The 23,761-nt window shown below is 43.7% G+C and overlaps 1 protein-coding gene and 2 long non-coding RNA genes across 3 annotated transcripts; 2 read left to right on the top strand and 1 right to left on the bottom strand.

Moving 5' to 3' along the window:
- The first annotated feature begins 931 nt into the window (after positions 1–931).
- LOC120895854 lies at positions 932–1,947 on the top strand. Its single transcript, XR_005738383.1, has 3 exons — positions 932–1,420; positions 1,517–1,612; positions 1,679–1,947. It is a non-coding gene; the product is annotated as an uncharacterized LOC120895854 (long non-coding RNA).
- Positions 1,948–7,168: 5,221 nt separating this feature from the next.
- LOC120908665 lies at positions 7,169–11,604 on the bottom strand. Its single transcript, XM_040319894.1, has 2 exons — positions 11,175–11,604; positions 7,169–7,200 (listed from the first exon to the last, which is right to left on the bottom strand). The coding sequence occupies exons 1-2, from the start codon at positions 11,602–11,604 to the stop codon at positions 7,169–7,171; spliced, it is 462 nt and encodes a 153-aa protein (XP_040175828.1).
- A 2,125-nt stretch (positions 11,605–13,729) lies between these two features.
- On the top strand, positions 13,730–16,043 carry LOC120897428. The gene is made up of 4 exons (XR_005738526.1): positions 13,730–14,986; positions 15,060–15,133; positions 15,230–15,532; positions 15,618–16,043. It is a non-coding gene; the product is annotated as an uncharacterized LOC120897428 (long non-coding RNA).
- Positions 16,044–23,761: the final 7,718 nt, after the last annotated feature.

Raw genomic sequence — 23,761 nt, 5'->3', positions numbered from 1 at the left:
CAAAGGTCAGCAACGACAACAGTATGGAAGTTGAGTTGCGCGCAAGGATGCTGGCTGCCAACCGGTCATTCTACAGCCTGAAAAAGCAGTTCACCTCAAAGAACCTGTCGCGACGGACGAAGCTGGGACTATATAGTACCTATATAATACCAGTACTCACATACGCCTCTGAGACATGGACACTGTCCAAATCTGACGAAGCCCTCTTAGCCGCGTTCGAGAGGAAGATGCTCAGAAGGATACTTGGCCCCGTATGTGTGGAAGGACAATGGAGGAGCCGCTATAATGACGAGCTATACGAGATGTACGGCGACCTCACTGTCGTACAGCGTATTAAGCTCGCCAGGCTCCGGTGGGCTGGCCATGTTGTACGCATGGAAACGGACGACCCAGCCCGTAAAGTCTTTTTAGGCCGTCCACAAGGACAGAGGAGGCGTGGTAGGCCCAAATTGAGGTGGCAAGATGGCGTGGAGGCGTCCGCCATTAAGGCCGGGATAACGGACTGGCAGACGAAGGCGCGAGACCGTGAGCGATTTCGGACACTCCTGAGGCAGGCCAAGACCGCAAAGCGGTTGTAGCGCCGGATAAGTAAGTAAGTAAGTACCTAACCCAAAAAACAATAAACAACTACTCACAAATCTATCCGAAACGACATACTTGTGACACACACACACACACACACACACACACACACACACACACACACACACACACACACACACACACACACACACACACACACACACACACACACACACACACACACACACACACACACACACACACACACACACACACACACACACACACACACACACACACACACACACACACACACACACACACATATACACACATACAAACCACACAAAAACCTGTACCAACATTTGTGCATTGTGCGTGGAAAAAAGCCCTATCTTTTTGTCCGATACTGTACGATGCTGCTAAGAGTTAGCCTCGGATTACGACGTGGTTTTAGCCATATATTTATGGTGGCTGCAGTCAATCGACCTATCCCAAGTAGCAACCGAAGCCTGTTTCTCCCAGTTTCAACCCCCTCATGTCCAAAAACTGCCTTCGCTCACTATTCCTACCCCATTTCTACATTCTACAACGTTTGTTGCGTTCTCGCTCATCAGGGTGTTAGCCAATTCTCTCTTGCCACACGAAGAGAATTCTCCTGCACACTTCGTGTGTTGGATTCTACCCATCCCTGTTGAACACACGTCATTTTCTTCCATCGCACTCATCAGGGTGTTTGCTCTTTTCCATCCAAGCCAAAGAGCGACTTCAGTTTGCCCTGAACCGTGGATGTGAGAGTGTGTGTTTGTGTGCTGCGTGAAACACTTTCCATACTGCGCCATCCGCGGTGTTCTTTCTGCTTCATCGGAGGTCGAATTGTTATCATCTAATTGTTTGGGTAAGTGTCCTTTTCTAAGTGTCCAGTGCTATGTGACATTTATTCTAATTCTAATATTATTCTAATATGCAATGTTTTGCACTTTACAAGTTTCAGATGTGTGCTGCTACCGCTAGCTGTTCTCCAAACCTCTTCAAATTGCGACACTGTGTGCACAGGCGTTCAAGGTTCAATTGATCCTCGAGTACAAAGGTAAGTTTGTCACATCTTTAAATGAAGTGTAATCTTTTTAACAAAGTGTGTCTATTAATTGTGTAGTTTCATCAACAGCCTTCATACAACACCGCGGTTGAGGCGCGCCAAATCTGATGACATCTTTCCTGAACCAAGCAGGCTGAACACGCGCACCACCACGGGCTCCAGCGCGGTGTGAAGAGGGAAGAAGAAAAGACTATATTGGAAACAGCCGCGCCGCGGTGGCTTCCAACCACCGTGTGTGTGTGTATGTAAGTATGTGAGAACACATGTGTGAATCCTCTTGTGGGAACTGCAAAAAGAAGAGAATAAAGAGTGTGAAGCATCTAGACTGCCGCAACCAAATCAAGAGAGTGAATTCTCATTTCAATCCGAAAAACTGGGAGAGAGTGATGACATGCGAGAGAATAAAACTAGAAACACGAGAGAGGACACGAAGCGCTTTCGGGTTTTTTTCGCCTTCGCGCACATTTTGCTTTATGCGCGCGAAAAAGTGAGCCTTGATCAGCGCGATGGCTCCCATACAAAGGCCTTCAGTTTTGCTATCTGGGATATTGGGAGCAGATTTTCTTTTTAGTAATGATATCGCAGTAGACTTGAAGCGACGCAAGTTCGTAGATTCGTCTTCTCACATTACTGCTCAGAGGAAAATTGCTCAGGTTGACACGCCTACACCTAAACATTTTTCAGATGAACCTTCTGCATTCACGAAGGTGTTAGAAGAGTTTCCAAATCTACTGCAGCCTCCGAATTTCAATGAGCCAGTGCGTCATTCGGTCCAACACCATATCGAGACCAAAGGGACTCTTCCCTTTTCAAGGCCTCGGCGCCTGGTCCTCTATCCAAATTTCGTTCAGGAGAACTGCCTTACGGGCTTGGAGTGGTGACCAACGATGCAGACCCCCCATTGCCCACCCGAAGCGTGGGCGATAGGACCAAAGGGACCGCGTCGCACCACGGAAAGCAGCGTAATAAGCAGAATCATCAGACCAGATCGCCGCAGAAGATGCGTCGTGACCCAGGGTGCAACCGCACACACGACTCCGCATGAAGTAATACGCACCACAAGCGTACCGGCCGAGTTGGGTGAGTCGGAGAGGGGGATGGAATATGCTCACTCTTCGTTAACAAAAAAAAAAAAAAAAAAAAAAGGCCTCGGCGCCTGGACCCCACAAAACAGAAGATTGCACAGGCAGAGTTTCAACAGATGATGCAACTAGGAATCTGCTGTGTGTCATCATCACCTGTTTCATCACCTCTACATATGGTGCCTAAATCGAATCAGGATTGAAGACCGTGTGGTGATTATCGGCAACTCACTGCCATCACCACACCAGACCGATATATCCAATTCCCCATGTACAGGACTTCACCATGAACCTCAACGGGTGCACATTTTTTTCAAAGTTGGATATAATCAGAGCCTGCCACCTGATTCCGGTTGCAGAAGAGGACATTCACAAAACTGATATCACCACACCGTTCGGATTATTCGAATTTGTTCGAATGCCGTTCGGCCTTAGAAATACTGGACAGACATTCCAGCGATTCATGGACACTATATTTCGTGATTTAAATTTCGTTTTCATGTACATAGACGATATCCTTATAGCCAGACCAACAAAGGAAAAACACATGGAACACCTTCGAATAGTGTTGAAGCGTCTTTCAGAGAACGGCGTAAGGATAAAATCGTCGAAGTGCTGTTTCGGGGTAAGCGAGATAAAATTTCTCAGTCACCGCATAACGGCCGAGGGCATTATTCTTTGCCCAAGCAAAATAATTGCTATCAGAGATTTTCCGACCCCAACTACAGTAAAACAGACCCAACGCATAGTTGGAATGGTGAACTATTACCACCGGTTTATTAAACATGTTTCGGAAAAACTGCGTCCTATTCACCAATATAATAGCTGAGCATAGCAACAAAAAAAAAATAAAAAGATTTTTGAATGGTCTCAAGAATGGGAGAAAGCATTGCAATCCATAAAAATCGACCTGGAAAAAACGACCATGCTGGCCCATCCAATCAGTGATGCCAAACTATCGGTCACAACGGATGCCTCCAATTCTGCCGTCGGCGCTGTTCTCGAACAGACAACTAATGGCAAGCGAGTACCTTTAGCGTTCTTTTCAAAAACCTTGTCGCCAACGGAAACTCGAAATACAGGTTGGAACGCCTAACCTTATTCGACACAGATTTAGTGTTGGAGTCCTCGAATGGGAATAACAGACTGTACGTCCCATCAACCTTAAGGAAACAAACTTTTGAAAGCCTTCATAATCTGGCACATCCAGGCATACGCGCTTCACGTAAAATTGTAACGGATAGATTTTTCTGGCCGTCCATGAAAAGAGATATTGGAATTTGGACGCGAGCTTGTCTGGGATGCCAAAAAACTAAAGTGGTTCGCCACGTGAAATCCCCAATCGAGGAATTCAAGCCTACGAAAGGCAGGATCGAACACATTCATGGATTTGGTCGGACCATTGCCCCTGTCAGAAAACATGACATACCTACTAACAATTGTGGACCGATTCACAAGGTGGCCAGAAGGTGCTACCCGTTAAACGATATAACTGCACCCACAATAGCTAGAAAATTCGTTGACGAGTACATCTCACGTTTTGGCTGCCCTGCAGTTATTACTACCGATAGAGGTAGACAGTTTACTTCAATGCTATTCAACGAGCTTATGCAAATGATGGGAGTACACCATATTAAAACAACAGCATATCACACCCAGTCAACCGGTATGGTGGAGCGTTTCCACAGACATTTAAAGGAAGCAATCAAGGCAAATGAAAACACCAATCAGTGGACGAAATGCCTATCGTTGATACTTTTGGGAATCAGAGTCGCTTTTAAAGAAGATCTTAAAGGCGCACCTGCGGAAATGGTCTATGGCCAGAACCTGAGGTTACCTTCTGAAATATTTACCCCATCACAAGACAACTGCTTGACGGATCGAACCGAATTTATCTATCAAAGATTAAAAAAAAAAAAAATTAGATCGGTGAAACCAAAGACCCCAAGGTACGATCGTCGTCAGCACGTGTACTTTCCAAAAACCTTAGAGGATTGCAAACAAGTTTATGTTCGAGTTGATAAAGTGAGAACAGGACTTACTGCACCATATGAAGGACCTTACGACGTTATAAGAAGATGTTGAAAATACTACGTCGTAAAAATTAACGAGAAAAACGAATCAATTTCTGTTGATCGGCTGAAACCAGCGTTCGAATCGGAAGAGAGCCCAGACATTGTAAAATCACCAACCTCACTTCCGGTTTGTCCTTCCAGAGGCGCAAGGAAAAAAACAATCCGTTTCAAATGATACAATTGTCCGGTTTTTTTGCGTTTCACGGTTCATCGAATTCGTGACTGGGTCACTGGGGGAGGGTCATGTAGTGATTGTAGCGACATCTATGCGTCAGGCACGGGAACCACTCCACTCACAAAGGTTGGACAAAGGTTTCTTTCCATCCAACTCGAAATAACTACACCGATTTAGAAATACTTTTTACTCTTTGTATTTTCGGGCAGCGTTTCCTCTTAGTATACAGTTTCCTTAATGATCTAATTCTTATTCCTAACTCTTATTTATACTACTCCTTTTCGCGCCAAAATTTACCCTACGTTTTTCTATTGGCTAAAAGTATTTATCTTAAACATATAGTTATATGCGTGGAACACAAATACAGGTGCGACATCACTGCAACAGCCTCGCACCCATACGATAGGAGCCGATCCCGTCGCGTCAGATCGGTATCAGCATCCAAGCGATAAGCACGCAATAATCATTTTGAATAAAAGCTGTGGTTTCATACTCATAACTGGCGCAGCCGTTCGGGCCTTTCCTAAGTGTGTTTTAGTTTACCGAGTGATAAGTGCAGAAACCTGCGATTTACTTTGTGGTATCATCCGGTGTAAACCATCTCCCGACCCGTGGACGATTTGCGGTGATATTCAGGTAAACTAAAACACCCTGGAGGATTTCAATCCGGAGAATTGGCACCGTACCTACTTCCACTGAAACAAGCATTGTGTTAAAAGCTTATGCCTAGATTCCAACCCTTTCCGAAAGTGAAAGCATTATCTTTTGTGAAAAAAATGGAACCAGCCGATCTCCATGCGTTCATGGCTAATTTTTCTGCCATGGAGCAGCATTTAAGTGATCTTCAATTACAAAATGACGAATTATTCAGACAGCTTGAGCAACAAACCGCGTTGGCTTCCCCCGGACCTTCGGGTGGTTACCAAAACGATCTTTTCAAAGTTCCTGATCCTTTGAAAAGCATTCCATTATTCGATGGAAATAAAATGCATTTGGCATCATGGATTGCCACAGCGAAAAAAACACTGAGCATGTATCAGCCGATTGTTTCTACCGCAGTTTACGTTATGTACGAGCAAATAGTTATAAATAAAGTAGAAGGCAAAGCTAGAGATAGTTTATGTGTGAACGGTAATCCTACATCATTTGATGAGGTTATCGAAGTGTTGAATGCTACGTTCGGTGACAAAAAACAACGACAACGTCACTACGCAGACCGTCACTCACCGCACACACAACACATCAACAAGAGCTGTCCAACACATCGAAACGTAGATTCATCGATCGTTCACCGCCTTCATCGAATGTAATCCCTGCACTTCTTTCGGGTACAGCAGCACCGCCAACATCGTCTCACCCTATTTTGACGGTACCCCCAGCACCACCAAGATTTTGGTTGTACCTTACTCGTATCGCTCCTTCGGTATCCGAATCCGAGGTTGAGACATTCGTTAAGGAACAACTAGGGACTGATGACGTCATTATCATCAAGCTGACACCGAAAGATCGTGATACTGGCACACTAACATTTGTATCCTTCAAAGTTGGGATGTCGTCAGCACTAAGGGACAAAGCACTCTCTCCGTCCACTTGGCCATGCACTATAACCTACAGGGAATTTATTGATAATCGCAAACAACAAATACCAACATCGGTTTTACGCGTGAAACCTGTCATAACCACTACCAACAATCATACACTAATAGCATCACAGCTGGCCACTGCTCACACATCCAATTTATAACCCACACATACGATCCCTCGACATCAATAACTACAACAACTGAGAGAACTCCAACAGGATATGTCAATCGCAATAATCGCTCGCCGAAACGCAATACTCTCACGATCTACTATCAAAATGTGCGTGGCGTTCGTACGAAACTGGACGAGTTACTTCTCGTGCTCAGCGATCACATCTATGACGTCATTGTTTTTACCGAAACGTGGCTAAACGAACAAATACCGTCTTCGCTCTTCTCGGGTAACAAATACAACATTTACCGTTGCGATCGCTCTCCTAATAACAGCGCATACTCTCGTGGTGGTGGTGTACTAATTGCATGTGCAACGGATCTGATCACCGAATTGATTTCATCTCCAGCCAACATCGAGATGGTTTGGGTAAAGATTAGGATGCAGAGAGTATCACTATTTATAGGCGGCATTTATATCCCGCCAGGTATGATAGCAAATAACGCATTGTTAAATAGCCTTAGCGATAGTATTGATGCGGTTCAACACCGCCTAAAAAGAAACGATTCAATGTTATTGTTAGGTGATTTCAATATGTCTTCTATTGTTTGGACGCCCATTGAAAACTATTATGTTTCAAGTAATGCACACTCATCAAGCAACGCTCAACATAATGTATTTTGCGACATAATAACAGAGTGTAGTCTCCGTCAAATCTCAGGGATCAAAAACAGTCTGGGACGTCAATTAGATCTAATTTTTGTTAATGAGAGCGCAGTTGATATAAACTCTCAGGTGCTATCGGCTGTAGCACCTTTACTTAGACCAGATGATTATCATCCAGCTTTAGAATTCTCTCTCTCTGCAAATATTCAAAAGGCTCCGCGCTCAGTATCGTCAAATATTCGTAGATATAACTTTAAAAAAAATGGATTACTCTAAACTTTCAGCTATGCTTTCGAATATTCACTGGTCGTTCTTAGATACAGATATTTCAATTAATGATGCGGTTACTGCTTTTAATGCTAATATTATCTCGGCTTTCCCCTCCTGCTGTCCTACCTATAAACCTAACAACTCCCCTCCCTGGTCTGACTCTACACTCCGCTCCCTCAAAAGAGATCGCAATCGCACACTACGTAATTATCAAGACATGCGAGATCCTCATCATAAGCGCATATTCAAATACGCCTCTAATGCATATCGCATATATAACAGGGCTTGCTTTAGATCTTACGTCCACCGAGTGCAAGCACAGTTTAAAATTCATCCTAAAGCCTTTTGGGGATATGCTGATAAACGTCGTAAATCTAATGATATCCCTTCTCATCTGAATCTTGGCAATCTCTCTGCATCCGGTACTGACGGCTGCTGCAACCTTCTAGCTGAACATTTTTTAAGTGTGTATGCTGAATCAATCAAAACCAAAGCATCAATCTCTAATAGCACTCATAACACTCCCACCGATGTAATCAATGACAGTAATCTAAACTTACACCTTAGCACAGTTTTACAAGCAATAAAAAATCTGAAACAGTCATATAATCCCGGTCCAGATGGCATTCCAGCAGCAGTATATAAGAAATGCAATACTGTGCTCGGTTCTCTCCTATTAAAACTGTACCGTATATCCATTAAATCATGTTCATTCCCGGACACATGGAAATTAGCTCATATTATTCCTATCCCTAAGAAAGGTAATCGTGCAAACGCTACCAATTATCGTTTATTACCAATTAAAAATACCAATACTGACTTTAAAGCAGCCTTTGACCGTATTCCTCACCCTATCCTTCTTGCGAAGCTATCCAAAATGGGTTTCATTGACTCACACATTCGTTGGCTTGATTCGTTTCTCAGCAATCGCTCTTTTCGTGTTAAACTAAACTCCTTTTTTTCCAAATCCTTTTCATCCACATCGGGAGTGCCTCAAGGTAGCGTGTTGAGTCCTTTATTGTTCGTTTTATTTATTAATGATGTTAACTCAGTCATTCCACACGATTGTTTTCTTTGTTATGCAGATGACCTAAAGATTTTTAAATCTATATCGTCTGTTGGTGACTGCGTATCGCTCCAAAACACCCTCAACCGATTTGCATCATGGTGCTCATCGAACCAGCTAGTTCTATGCCCCGAAAAATGTCATGTCATGTCCTTCAGTCGTTCACGTTGTCCCGTTACGACTGCTTATAACTTTGAGGGTATAGCAATAAATCGTGTACTCTCGGTACAAGATCTTGGTGTAACTTTCGATAGCAGGTTATCATTCCTCGATCACATTGACGTTACCGTTAATAAGGCTCGTAAAACAATCGGTATGATAAAACGTTTTTCAATCCGCATAACCGACCCTCTGTGTTTAAAAGCGTTATATTGTTCGTTAGTAAGACCGATTTTGGAATACTGTGTTGTTGTTTGGTGTCCCACCTCATTTACATCGATTGACCGCATAGAAAGAGTGCAGAGATCATTTACTCGGTATATTGTCAGCAAAATGCCCGGCTTCACGTCAGATACCCTACCGGACTATGAGCAAAGTGTAGGGATTATAAGGTATGGGAGGAAGAGAGTGAGAGAGAAAAAGAAAAAAAAGGAGATAGATGGATAGTTGTATCAACAGCGAGAGAAGGACAAGGAATGGAATTGAAGAAAATAAATCGTCAGTTGAGTTAGAACTGTCAGCTGGAACACATATACTGTGAGTGCGTGGCGTATTAATTGTTAGCAGAATCGCAATGAATTAACGCAGCACACTTGAGGGGTAGAGTTCAGAACGCAGAGAGAGAGTTTATTCAACATAGCAACTTACTTTATACCCTACCTCCTGTCACTTAACATTATATTCATGCCAGGTAGCATCACGCCTGACAGTGGTAAACCATTATTCCACACTCCTCCTCATGAATATATTGTTCGATCGGATCCTACATTAACGAGTCCTAATCCTATCGATAATTCCTTAAGCTTTTGTGCTCCTAGAGGTTTAGTTAATAAATCGGCTAACATTCTATCTGAAGCACAATATTTTAATTTAACAATATTCTTCGTGCAAAGATCTCTTGTGTAATGGTATCTAGTATCGATGTGTTTCGATTTTCTTTTTTCATGATGTAATGATGTAAAATCAATACAACTTCTATTATCTTCGTAAATTAGAGTTGCTCCTTCTTGTTTTAGATCCATGTCCTCTAATAACCTACGTAGCCAAACAGCCTGTTGACTTGCTTCCGAAAGAGCTATGTACTCTGCCTCCATTGTAGACATCGATACGCACGTTTGCTTTCTACTAGTCCAGCTAATAGTGCCTCCTCCTAAACGGTATAGGAATCCGCTACAGGATTTTCTATCACTGGTATCGCCTGCCCAGTCCGCATCACAAAAACCTACAAGTTCAATTGTTTCATTTGAACTTCCTAGCTTTAAAGCATAATTGATCGTATGTAGCAAATATCTAACTACCCTCTTTGCTTCAAGCCAATCTGCTTCGGTAGGCTTGCTAACAAATCTACTTAATATGCCTGTAACAGCTGCTATGTCTGGGCGTGTATAAGTTGCTAAATATAGCAAACTACCTATAATTTTCTGATAAATATCATTACTTTCCATTTCTTTACTGCTCATTCGATTATTGAAATGGTTTGGATCCATAGGGTATTTGGAATCTCTTGCCTGGTCTAAATTGAAACGGGATGCTATTTTTTGTATGAAACTGTCCTGTATCAAGCTGTAAAAACCGTCTCTATTCTTGATTACACGCATCCCTAAAAACCAGTTAATGTCCCCTAAGGATGATACTTGTAAAATTTTACTAATTGATTTAACAACATCTTTGATCATTTCCTCATTATTTCCTGCTATGATCATATCGTCGACGTATATAAGCAAATATATTATGTTATCTTTACGCCTCATTTTGAATAAACATGTATCTCCTATGCATTGATCGAATCCTGTTTGCATCAATATACCGGATATCGTTTGATACCAGACTCTTGCAGCTTGCTTGAGTCCATACATACTTTTCTTTAAGCGACAAACTAACTTTTCTTTTCCTTTCTTTATGAATCCTTGTGGTTGATACATATATATCGTTTCGTTCAGCGTTCCGTATAAATATGCTGTTTTTATATCCAAGTGTTTTACGTAAAGTTTCTTATGCCCTGCTATGGTTAGTAATATTCTTAACGTGCTCTGATTTGCTACTGGTGCCGAAACTTCTTCATAATCGCATCCTTTTCTCTGTCCGAAACCTTGTGCAACAAGTCTCGCTTTATAACGTTCAACCTCTCCTCTCGCGTCCAACTTTTTCTTAAAAACCCACTTGCATCCGATAATGTTACAGTTAGGTGGAGGATAAGTGAGCTCCCACGTGTTGTTGCTCTCGAGGGAATGAAACTCATCATCAATAGCAGCTATCCACTCCTCCTTTTCCTCGGAAGCAACAGCCTCATTATAGGACACTGGCTCATCGAAACTCGTCTTCACCAGACCTAAAAAATAATCAGAAAATTTAGCTGGTGGTTTACCTCTTGTTGAGCGTTTTGAAGAGGTTGCAGCAGGTTCGTCTTGGCCATCAGAACTCGATGCAGAATTTTCGTCACTTTCTGCCGAATCGAATTCCTCCTCCTGCTCGTCAGTCGGGCTGCATTCGTCATCAACGTTATCAGGGCTACGTTCTCCATTAACGTCATCAATGCTGCATTCGTCATCAACGTCATCAGGGCTGCATTCACCATTAACGTCATCAGGTCGAAATTGTTGATATCGGTTGGAATCAACGTCGAATTCAACCACCTCAGCCGGACCACTATTTCCTTGCTCGGATGATGCAGACGCTTCGTTGAATATAACGTCACGGCTAATCACTATACGATCGGAGCTCGTATCCACAAGCCTGTACGCTTTCTCTTGAACACAATAGCCAACTAGTCTCAATCGCCTTGCTTTGGGCTCCATCTTGCCTCGTTTTTCTGTTGGTATTTGTGCCCACGCTTCACACCCAAACACTTTAAAATGGTCGTAAGATGGCTTTTTACCGAACCATTTTTCGAACGATGACATACCAATTGTACGCGATGGTAGTCTATTTTGAGTGTATGCGGCAGTGAGAATGGCTTCGCCCCAGTACTTTATATCCATGTGTGCGTCTTGCAACATGCACAATGCCATTTCTTGTAGGTGCCGGTTTTTTCGCTCGGCGACACCATTTTGTTGTGGCGAATATGGCACTGTTAGTTGGCTCGCTATGTCTTCATTTTTGTAGAAATTTTGTAGCGTCTTTCCCGTGTACTCTCCACCATTGTCCGACCGTATGGCTTTCGGAACCATGCCAAACTGGGTTTTGCAAAAGGCTACAAAATCCCGTATAAGTCTCTCCGCGTCGGATTTATTTTTCAAGAGATACACAAACGCCATCCTCGAATAATCATCGATAAATGTGATAAAATAGCGATTACCACTCGGTGTATGTGGAAAGGGACCACATACGTCAGTGTGAACAATATCTAAAATATTTTCACTTCTTTTGTCTAGCCGCTTAAATGGCGATCGCGCCATTTTTCCTTCTAAGCAACTCACACACACACTCTTAACACCGCACTCCTTCAGCTTAGGATCACCATTAAAAAGTTGCTGAATTATCTGTGTGTCGCGATGCCCGAGCCTTCTATGCCATAAATGTAGACAAGCATCTTCTTTTCTAGCGGTTGTACTCACCAAAGCATCCACGCCGCTGCTCAGCTTGTACAAATTTCCGCATCTCTCCGCCACGGCGATCACTCTGTCCCGCAGCTTTATTTCACATGTATTCACATGAAACACCACATGCATGCCTTTTTTCACCAAACTGCTTACAGATATTAGTCCGCTTGCCAATTTCGGTACGTATAGCACTTCACACACTTTTATTGCCGCTCGTTCTCCATCCTGGTTCACACACACTAATGTCCCGGAACCAACGCCTTCGATCTTAGCTTTTCCACCATCGGCTAGTGTTACGTGCATTTCACTGCAACTCTCCATTCTTTCAAAGAAAGTTCTATCGCTCGTCATGTGTCGCGATGCACCACTATCGACGTACCAGTTTCCTGGCGCTGCACTGTTTGTCATCCAAGCCATCGGTTCTGCCGCTTCGCTGTGAGCGACTTTCGCCGAATTACCGCTCTCACCTTTGCTTTGTGCTTGAGCACGGTTCAACAAACGACAATTTCGCTTCATGTGGCCAGCCTTGCCACAATGGTAACACACTACACTTGTATTAGTGTCTCGCTCAGACCTTTTGTATTTGCTCGCCGATACACGAAATACTTTGTTTTCTTGTGAACCACTACACGCGCGTTCACGTCGCTTCTCTCCTTCAGCAAGTAATTTGCTCTTCACCAACTCTAATGTGAGATTATTGGCGGAAACCTGTTCTAATGCCGTCGTTAAAGGATCGTACGATTCCGGCAAAGAACACAATAACATGGCTATTTGCCATTTTTTCGGTATTGGCTCTCCTAAATCTGCTATCTGCTGGACGATATTGGAAAACGTCTGTAGGTGGTTTTCCATGTCGCCTCCTTCCGCTAATTCCAGGCGCGTAAGCCGCTTTAGCAGGTACACCTCCGACCCCGTCCCGTGGTACTCTTTCAACGCAGTCCACGCATCCTTTGCCGTTGCCGCGTTTCGCACTAAACTCACTTGGTTATCATCTACACACAAACCGATTGTCGCACGAGCATGCGAATCTTTTAGGCTCCACGCAGGCGTCACTGGCTCAGGTTTTTCTTCACTTATTGTGCACCACAGCTCATCGCGTTCGAGGAGCATTTGCATTTTAAACCTCCACGTTTGGTAGTTTTGGTTCGTCAACCTTTGCACAATAAATCGTTGGGAGTCCGCCATTTCGCCTGGGCCCATAACCTGTTAGCAGAATCGCAATGAATTAACGCAGCACACTTGAGGGGTAGAGTTCAGAACGCAGAGAGAGAGTTTATTCAACATAGCAACTTACTTTATACCCTACCTCCTGTCACTTAACATTATATTCATGCCAGGTAGCATCACGCCTGACAGTGGTAAACCATTATTCCACATTAATGAGATCCGAAAAGCGTATTTCCTCCTCCGGTCACTACAATGGCGCAGTTAGGAGGGATACGAATAAGTATTGCGGAAGACATACGCATTGGTAAAATGAGTGAATCAATCTGTGCGTCATGGGTGAGTAGCTCTGGCATTTTGGATTGGATAATATGTATTGATATAGATTAAAAAGAGCAGACTCACGCACATTTCTTCATGGGAACGATGTAAGTATTAATAACTAGTACAGCACATTCCTACGGGGATCGATGCAAACATGAATACACACACCTATAAACAGGATGCGCATGCACGGACAGACGGATTCACACACATTCCTTTAAGGGAATCGATGTCGATGAAAGTAATCGTTTCGCACATCCCTTTATGGGATCGATGCAAGAATAAAGAACTAGTGAAGCACATCCCTACGGGGATCGATGCAAGAATGAATAACTAGTAAAGCACATTCCTTCGGGGATCGATGCAACTAGGAATATACACTCATGTAAGCAGGATGCCGGGTGACGCACATGGGATCGATGCTAATATGAATAACTAGTATAGCACATTCCTACGGGGATCGATGCAAACAGGAATATATACACCTATAAGCAGGATGCGCATGCTCGGACAGACGGATTCACACACATTCCTTTAAGGGAATCGATGTCGATGAATATAATCGTAACGCACATTCCTTTATGGGATCGATGCAGGAATAAATAACTAGTGAAGCACATTCCTACGGGGACCGATGCAACCAAGAATATACACACGTATAAGCGTATAAGCCTTGTAACATACATTTGTGAGGTGATTATTTCATAGTAGTGGCCCGGCAAACAATGCGAGGGTTGGTGAGGTACCTCTCGCTCTAATTTCTCTAGTCTAGTCTAGCTGCCTCGCTTCCTCCTATAGCGATTCTGTCGAGCTGAGCTTTCACGTCCCTCACCACCGATCTCCTTCCTACCCCTCGCCTAAGATCGTCTGACATCTCGCCTGACACCTTTCGTTGTGTTGGTGCTCTGCGGCTGCTGTCACTGTAGAAGTCAGGTTGTGTGTGTAAAAAAAACGTAAACAGTGTTGTTGGCTGATCAAGTGCGGTAAGTTTTTTAATAATTAAGTTCTTAATTTTACGTAAGTAAGTGCCATTTTAGCTAAAATAAGCGGTAGAAGTCCTGCCCAATGCGTGCTGGCTCCGTCGGAAGCGGTACGTGCATGTACCGGCATAGTAAAGTGGTGTGGTGGACAACACAGCACAAGACAGTGGGTAAGCGTTATCCAGCGATTATAGTGATGAAGAAACATTATTTTAATAGACTATGACCTCTTTTAACTTGCAGACGTAATGCAGAAATGATATGGGCCTGCCGCAGGTGTTTGCGACTGTGCGCTGTGTATGATTGTGTATGATACGGTAAGTTGTAAGTGGGCCACGAAAGAAGAAGAAGATTGTTTGGCGAAGCTAGGGATTAGGATGCTAATCATGGTGTTTTTTTTCCTTTTTTTGCAGCCAATTTTACTCTATCCTGGAATGTGGGCTTACGATGAACCATTAAAGAACATCCTCCGGGAGCTGTACGGCGACGAATCGGGCTCTACCAGCACAACACGCTAGAGACCCAGCCGGCACCGGGTGCCCCGATTGCGCCGTCAGACGGTGTCGAGCGCGCTCGTTCACAACGTTCGGGGCAGGAATTCAACCCTTCGGATCTGCATTATCCGCTGCCCCACAATAGCTGCAGCAGCAACAGGACCGAACCGACCGCACTACTGATTGTGGTCATATTTCCTGGCAGGAGAAAAAACCCCACAAGTAAGTTCCTTCTAGATGCACTATCGCTACATCTAGATATGTTGTTTTATCTTCTCTCTAAAACAAATGTTTTATATTCCCTCAGGTGTATCGATTTCATCATGGCACCACCATGCCACTGAATAACCCCGGAAAGGCGACAAACACTCTCAAACATCTCCAGTGGCAAATTGTTAACGTGAATCCACTTCCGCACATCTACACGACATTACATTAATAGTGTTATTGTGTTAATTGGAAAAAAAACTTGATGTTAACGAGTTAAGTTTAATCTTAAGTGCGCTTTAAGGCATAAATTGATATGCCTATTTTTAAGTAAAGTGTTTTGAAATGCGCGTGTGTGTGAAGGGGCGGAATAAGCGCTAATTTTGCCCCGTGGTCTTGAGGGGCCCCAAAAATGGAACCCATCCCCCGCTCGCAGGTTAAATTGCTACTCAATCCTTCTCTAGTCTAGAACATTTCCCTGCTAGACGCTTAAACCAAGCCTACATTTGTGTGACTGCTTAGGGCCTCCACTCGAATGTGCGGTTTTTACACTACATTTAAGATAAAAAAATCTAGATTATATTCTCATAAAACACTACGCATTTTTAAAAGGGGAATGAACATGATGACATATATTTAGTTTGTTAGAAGGTTACTATGCACGTTCGCTAGTTGATTTTGTTTGGATTTTTGCGGACTGCGCATGTCGCTTCGATTGCGCATGTCGCTTTGCCTCGTCCTGTATTTTACAAACCCCAACAGCAAGGATACTGCTAGTCTATCATTACATTGGATTAACCTGGTGGATCTGGTAGCTTGTAGCGCACCATACTCGCCAGTCCGCGATGGGTTGGCCATGTCATGGTAGTGAACGATCCAGCCCATAGTCGTTCGCAAAGACAGACAAAAGGAAGCTGTTCGTGGTGTGTCAAAAAATGTGTAACAGATGGTAGAAGATGGGTACCTGCGGGTGAGAGAGTCCGTTTCTAACGTTTTATTATCAGTTGGTGACACGTTCAAATGGATGTGCACAGATCACGGCCCGATCCTGACGGCTCACCGTTGAAAGAGGCACTGTCAGCGTGTGATGTCCGCAGAGAGGATCTTGACACGGAACCGAGTGTGGCCGTTCTCTCCCCCTCCCCCTCCCGCGTGTGTTTTTGGATGTGGCTTTCTTTTTCTTCTTCCTTATGTATGTGGCTTTATAATCATGTGTTAAAGAAATAAACCAAAGAGCTGTTGAACGACGTTTATGTGTTGTTTTGTCGCACATTTTGTATTAATGTGGATACATAAAGGATGATAATATGATGCCCGTCATTGGTTCAAGCCTCATATAGACCGTCCCCTCGTAGTAAGGACTGGCCAGCCGCGTTTGTGGTACTAAAAAGACGCTAAAGCTTGCATTGGCTGGCATGACCAGGTATACGACAAATAGAAGAAGAAGAAACAGGAAAATGGAAAGCAGCAGTCTGTAGAAGCTTCGGTTGAGACCTTTGCTGTTAAAGAAGAGGGAAATGTCGTTGCATGTGGATGGAATGATGAGGTTGTGGGTGGTTCGGGTGATGAATGGTTGGGAGCGGAGATGAATGAATTGGCGAAGCCAGTTTACCTCTTTCCATGCGTTGTATGAGGAATCAATGAAAATAGTCAAATCGTATTGAATTATGGGTCAATTTTCGGGAATATCAGGAAAGAAAAAATGCGACATTTTTAACACATGAGTACATTATCTCATATGGCCGTTAAAACCAGCTTACATCGGGTTGAGATCAACATTGGAGTATCACACTTGATAAAAAATCAAATTTCCGGTACGGAATTATTCCTTCACTTTCGCTCGTTTGAAATTGGCTTCATAACCGTTGATCCTCATGGCGATCAAATAGCCACATCAGAAACGGCAAGGAACGGCAACCACCAGCATAGCACAAATATTGCTTCAAAACCAGAATTGATCGGCTCTCGCATCGTCAAGGTCACAGGTAAAACCAAATACACTACATATATATGTACCAATCGCCAATTCAAGATACAACTACAACCCTACCATATACCAGTACCAGCTGATGAGCTATCGCACACAAGCGAGCGGCGCGCGCAAATAAGAGGAAGGGGCCTGAAGGAAGAGAGGACAGGGGAAGGCACCGGGAGAGAGAGTGTGTGTGGTCAAAATTTTTGGCCATTTAAATTTTGTCCACCAACACCGTTGCATTTCGGAGCTTTTTTCTTGCCCGAAAGAGATAGCCATACACTTGACATACAGCTGTCTCGCTCATATGACACTTCCAAGGCTCGCAAGCTCTTTAATGCGAGGGCTCTGGAGCAGTGAACTTGTATGGCGTGCGAGCCCTCGCGCGCCCTCGCAAATCGCTGTCACTTGCACTGCGGGGGTGTTATTTAACCCAATACCCAAGGTGTGTTTATTTAGAAGGTAAATTATTAGCGCGTTTGCCGGGCGCCATCATTGAGTATTGTTATGTCTGTTGGCTGGACAGCCCACTGTGCGGTGTGAACCCCTTTGGCTAGCAGTGCGTCCACCGGTTTTTCTATACGCACCTCGGGGAATAACAAGTGACACCTGCCGTATACCGGGGGCACATGGAATCAAGAGAATTGCACAAGAGACGCGTGAGAACGGGTAGTGCAACAATAAAGTACAGGAAAACTTAACAATGTCAAATCGCATACAATTTTCTATACCCTTCTCCAGTCCTTTCCGATTTTAATACAGGAGCCCCTAATATTGTTATGTCAAGTCGTGAAATGTCAATTTGCTCTGAAGCACTTCACCTCTTAATATCCATACACCTTGCACAACATCTATCAATTGCGTCCATTTTGGATAGAGAATAGTCGTGTTCAGATCGTTGACAAGGCCAGTAAACTTTAAATCATCGCAAATTATCAATTTGCAGCAAAATGAAGCGCGGTTTCGCTAAAACGTATAACAAGAAGAATTCAGTGTGGTTGGTCGAAGATAATTCCAATCAAGGCGATGCATCTAGCTCATCAGATTGTGCCAAGACTAGAGAATCAGTGGCGTTCATCGCAGGACCCTCTACTTCTTCTTCTCTATCGTTTGCTACGCTCCAGATTGGCGAATGTAAGCCAATGGAAGGAGAAGAAGAGATCGACAAAATCACCTTCGATAGATGGCTCGATATTTTGGAATCATCAATGGCGTTGGCCGGCATCAACGATGAATCAGTAAAAGCCAACATTTTTAAGATGAAAGCCGGTTCTAAGTTGCTAGATATGCTTGACGGTACATTAAGCAAGAACGGCCCTAACGTGGTTTCTCATCCATACTCGAACGCGATTCATCGGCTTCGAGAATACTTTGGTTCGCGAGACTATGTTTTGTTCCAACGTCAAAAACTTCGATCCATGCCACAGGGTACGGATGAACCGGATCTTAAGTACGTGCGACGTGTAGCGGCAGTGGCTAAACTTTGTGGGTACGTGAACGATCAACTCGTGGAAACAGTGGCTGATGTAATTCAACACAATGCCAATAATCGGAAAGTGCGAGACGTTGCTAGAAAAGCTGCTCGTAAGGGAAGCTCCCTTCAAGAACTTGTAGATTGGGTACGGAGTACGGAGATAGAAAAGCAGGCTGAGGAGATTTTTATTAAGAATCATCCCAAGGAAGACATGGCGAGTGTAATGGCAGTGTCCTATGCAGACCATCGATTCCTACGCAGATCAACATCAGACTTTCGAGGACGGAGTCATTTTCCGTGGAATCGAGGAGGATTTCATCGTGCGAATGGGCCTAGTTTTTATACGACAAAACCTTGTTGGCGTTGCACAAGTACGGGTCATCGCCCAGATAGTTGCTTCGCTATAGAAAAATTCTGTCATCGATGTCAAACAAAGGGCCACATTCAAAGAGCGTGTACATCTCATGGTACGAAGCGTGAAAACATTGAAGAAGGAGAAAAGGCACCCTTACCAAAAACACGAAAAATCGCAGCACTGACGGCTGAATTAGACGAGCAAGTTGTAAGTGCGGGGGATATGAGGGCTCTGTTTATACACAAGAGTTAGGAGCTGAGGCTGCTGCAATGCTATAATTAACGAATATTATAACTAGCGAATTGAACCATAATGCTATAATTAGAGTGTCATAATTTGGCGGCCATCAACGCGTTGGTTGGTGTGCGTGAGAGGGCAACAGCAGAAAGGTGATCGCCCGAACAGCGGGAACCTTCTTCTACGAACGGCAACGGCAGCGATCGGACGCGCGCGCAATCCGCTTAGTTTTAAAGTTTATTTATTTATTTATTTATTATAGAGTATCGAGCCTCCATGGCCTACATACACAATTAAAACTAATGTCTTATAAACTATGTGTTCCTAAAATTAGACGTAATGCAATCTCGAATGACGCTAGTACATTTCGGTACACTAAAGGACAGGTCTACAAAATTTGAAAATAAATTAAAATTCTTGGACATTAATAACAACGGATCCCTAGCACAGAAAAGACGATAACGAAAGTCAGTTATTAAAAATTGTCGAGTTCTTAAAGGTCTAGTAGGGACATACAAATTTACATGACTTAGCAATAGAGGTGCATCGATTCTTCCGGTTAATAGTTTGAACATAAAAATTCCTTGGGCAACCATTCTTCTCTTTTCCAAAGTTTCAAGCCCTAACAACTGACACCTCGTATGATAAGCTGGTAGCACGTCGTTATGTCTCCACGGAAGCCGCTTAATAGCTACCCGGGTAAGTTGTTTGTTAAAATAAAATTAAACATAAAAAATACCGCAACGTCCAACCCTAGACTGATCATATGGTGCCGTGACCAGGATTGAAAACCTTTTTTCGACAAGCGCTAAGTGAAAAGATTTATTCGTTGAGCATTTTTTGTTTCGTTTTGTGATTTAGTGCGTACCGTGCAAAGGAACTATCGTTAATACGTGTTTGAGTGTACGAACTTTGGCGGTCAGTAAATGTGAAATTTCAACCTGCAAAGGGACAGTCGTGCCGCTTATTACTCTTCATTGATTGCGTGTCCGCGTCTCCGTCGTATTCAGTTCGTTGCCAAAAAGACAGGCTAACTACCGCCTTCTTCGGCGTCTTGCCACGGCCATCGTAAAAGCTATAAGAAGCGTCCTACCTCAGCCATCGCGTTTTTTGGATACAATTCAGCGATTTACCGCAGTCGCGTAAAAAAAAAAAAGGCGCAGGCGTCTTGCCTTTATTATAATATAAGGTTTCGTTCGTCTTCGTGTCACGAAGCGTGTAACGTCTTGTTACAAAGAACACTAAAGTTAAGTTACTGTCCAATCCGTTGAACATTAGTGTGAGAAAACGTCAGCTTATCTTCCGTGTCGCAACCGGTTGTTTTTCGCGCGTGTGATATCCGTCTTCGTAATCGTGTGTTTCCCGCCAGTCGCAGTTTGAAGCAGCCATCCGTCATCATCTGTAGAGATTTCCCCTCCATCGTAATTGCAACTGCTTTCCCGAATCCTGCCATCTCAACAGGTCAAGTATAAAGATGACCGAAATTGCGAGCCTAAGACAACGGCTGAATTCTTTATTTACGAAGCTGAAAAGAAATGAAGTTTTTATAGCGAACTTCCAGGCTGAACAACACAAGCATCTCGTGCCTGTCCGGCTCCAAACGATTGATGGTATGGAAAAGGAGTTTGAAACGGCTCATACGCACTTGTGTTTGTTAGCGCCCAGTGAAGCTGAGAAGCTAGAAGAAGAGGAGTTGATGGATAATTTTGAGGAAAGGTTCATAGCTATGAAAAGCGCCATGCTATCGCACATGCCTACTCAAACAGCTCAAGCCGTTAGCTCTGAGCTTGGCTCAAGCCACGCTCAAAACCCAAGCCACTCTCCCATCCAAAACCACGTTAAATTACCAGCCATCTCTTTGCCCGAATTTAACGGTGATATAATGCACTGGATGGCATTTCATGATACCTTTGAAGCATTAGTTCACAACAATGCAAGCGTTTTGGACATACAAAAATTCCATTATTTGTGAGCTTCATTAACTGGTGAGGCCGCTAGATTGATAGAGTCGATCCCATTGTGCGCATCGAATTACTCCATCGCATGGCAGGAGCTCAAGGGGCGATTCTCAAATGAATACCTTCTGCAAAAGATGCACTTTAAGCAAATGTTCGGCATCCCACAATTACGAAAAGAATCGTCAGCCGACTTGCATAGATTGGTAGACGAATTTAATCGGCATGTAAAAATGATTCAAAAGCTAGGAGAGCCAACCGACCAATGGAGCTCAATGTTAGAATATGTTTTGTGCTCCAAGCTACCATCGGAAACTCTTACACATTGGGAAGACAAGGCAGCTAGCATGAAAAAGCCAACATATGAGGCGTTAATAGAATTTCTGCAAAGAAGAATGAAAACATTAGATTCTGTTTATATGAGTAAATCTGCGGATGCAAGCTCTACATCGGTGCCTGCCGTAAGGCCTTCTTCGCATCTTTCGTACTATTCGTACACCGCAAATAATACAAAACGATGTCCTTGCTGTCGACTAGATCACTTATTATGGTACTGTAACCAATTTATGCGACTTCCGCAATCTGAGCGCCTTCAGATAGTGCGAGCGAAGAGTCTCTGCATTAATTGTTTAAGAGTCGACCACAGCATGAAAGATTGTCCTTCGATCAATCGGTGCAAACATTGCAACCAGCAACATCTTTCTTTATTGCACTCCTTTGATTTTGTACGCCGGCAGCAATCCCACGACCGAACACTACGTACCAGCCCTCAGGTAGAGCCTAGCGCTTCATTTAACAGCACAGCAGCATTGGAAAACGAAAACCGAGCAGCGGACCAACGAGAGGTATTCTTACTCACTACTATTGTCATTGTTGTGGATGCGTTTGGCAATCACCATCCAGCAAGAGCATTATTAGGTAGCGCATCACAACCTAACCTAATAAGCAAAAGATTGGCAAAATTAATAGGTCTACCTACTTCCAGATTGGACATTGACGTTAAAGGTGCTGGTTGTGCTACGACGAGGGTGCGGGAGTCCATGTATGCTGAAATTCGATCTCGCACCAGCCAATTTTCTTGTGGAGTAAATTTCCTGCTAATGGATGAAGTAGCTGCAAAACTTCCTTCCCACCACATTAATATAAGTCGCTGGAACATTCCGCCTGGACTATCCCTGGCGGACCCTCATTTTAATCAGGCCGAATCAATAGATATGATAATCGGAGCAGAGCATTTCTACACCTTTTTTCCAACTGCAGAGCGTATTTATCTGGCAGATAAATTACCAATACTGATCAACAGCGTGTTTGGGTGGCTTGTAGTCGGTCCAGCTAGCGAGGAGGTCGTTAATCCTCACTCCAACCCAACACGAGTACCAATGGTTTCTTTGGAAGAAAAAATAGAGCAGTTTTGGAAGGCAGAACAGCTACATGCATGCGAACCACATTCAATAGAAGAAAAGCATTGCGAAGAGCTGTATAGATCAAAGACAGGAAGAAATAGTGACGGACGATACGTGGTGCAGATGCCTAAACATCCAGAGTTCTCGATACGCTTGGGCGAGTCAAAAGGCCAGGCGTTGCGCCGATTCTACGCATTAGAAAAGCGCCTATCTCGAAATTCGCAATTGAAGAAGGAGTATCATGCCTTCATGCAGGAATATATAGATCTCGGACACATGCAACCTGTTAATGAAAATGCGTCAAGCTCAACGAAAACCTTTTATCTGCCTCATCACCCAGTCATAAAGGAGAGCAGTTCCACTACCAAAGTGAGAGTAGTCTTTGACGGCTCCGCGAAAACATCTACAGGCTATTCCCTCAACGAAGCACTATGTGTGGGACCTATTGTGCAAGATGAGCTGTTGGACATTATTTTGCGTATTCGCACCTATTTTGTGGCCTTAGTCGGAGATATCGAAAAAATGTACCGTCAAATCCTTTTGCATGAAGATGATCGCGCATTAGTGAGAATATTGTTTCGATTCTCATCAACATCACCAGTAAAAGAGTATGAACTGAATACTGTCACATACGGTTTGGCTCCTTCATCTTTCCTAGCTACTCGCACATTACTTCAATTAGTGCAGGACGAAGGAAGCAATTACCCTCTTGCCAGTCGTGCTATTCGCAATTTCTACGTAGATGACTTCATTGGCGGAGCATCATCTGTTGAGGAAGCTATACAGCTCCGATCTGAGCTAACTGGAATTATGCTAAAGGGCGGCTTTCCATTACGAAAGTGGACCTC

Source organism: Anopheles arabiensis, chromosome 2 (genome assembly GCF_016920715.1).
Source record: "Anopheles arabiensis isolate DONGOLA chromosome 2, AaraD3, whole genome shotgun sequence".
NCBI classification, from domain to species: domain Eukaryota; kingdom Metazoa; phylum Arthropoda; class Insecta; order Diptera; family Culicidae; genus Anopheles; species Anopheles arabiensis.
This window is presented reverse-complemented; position numbering and strand designations above follow the sequence as displayed.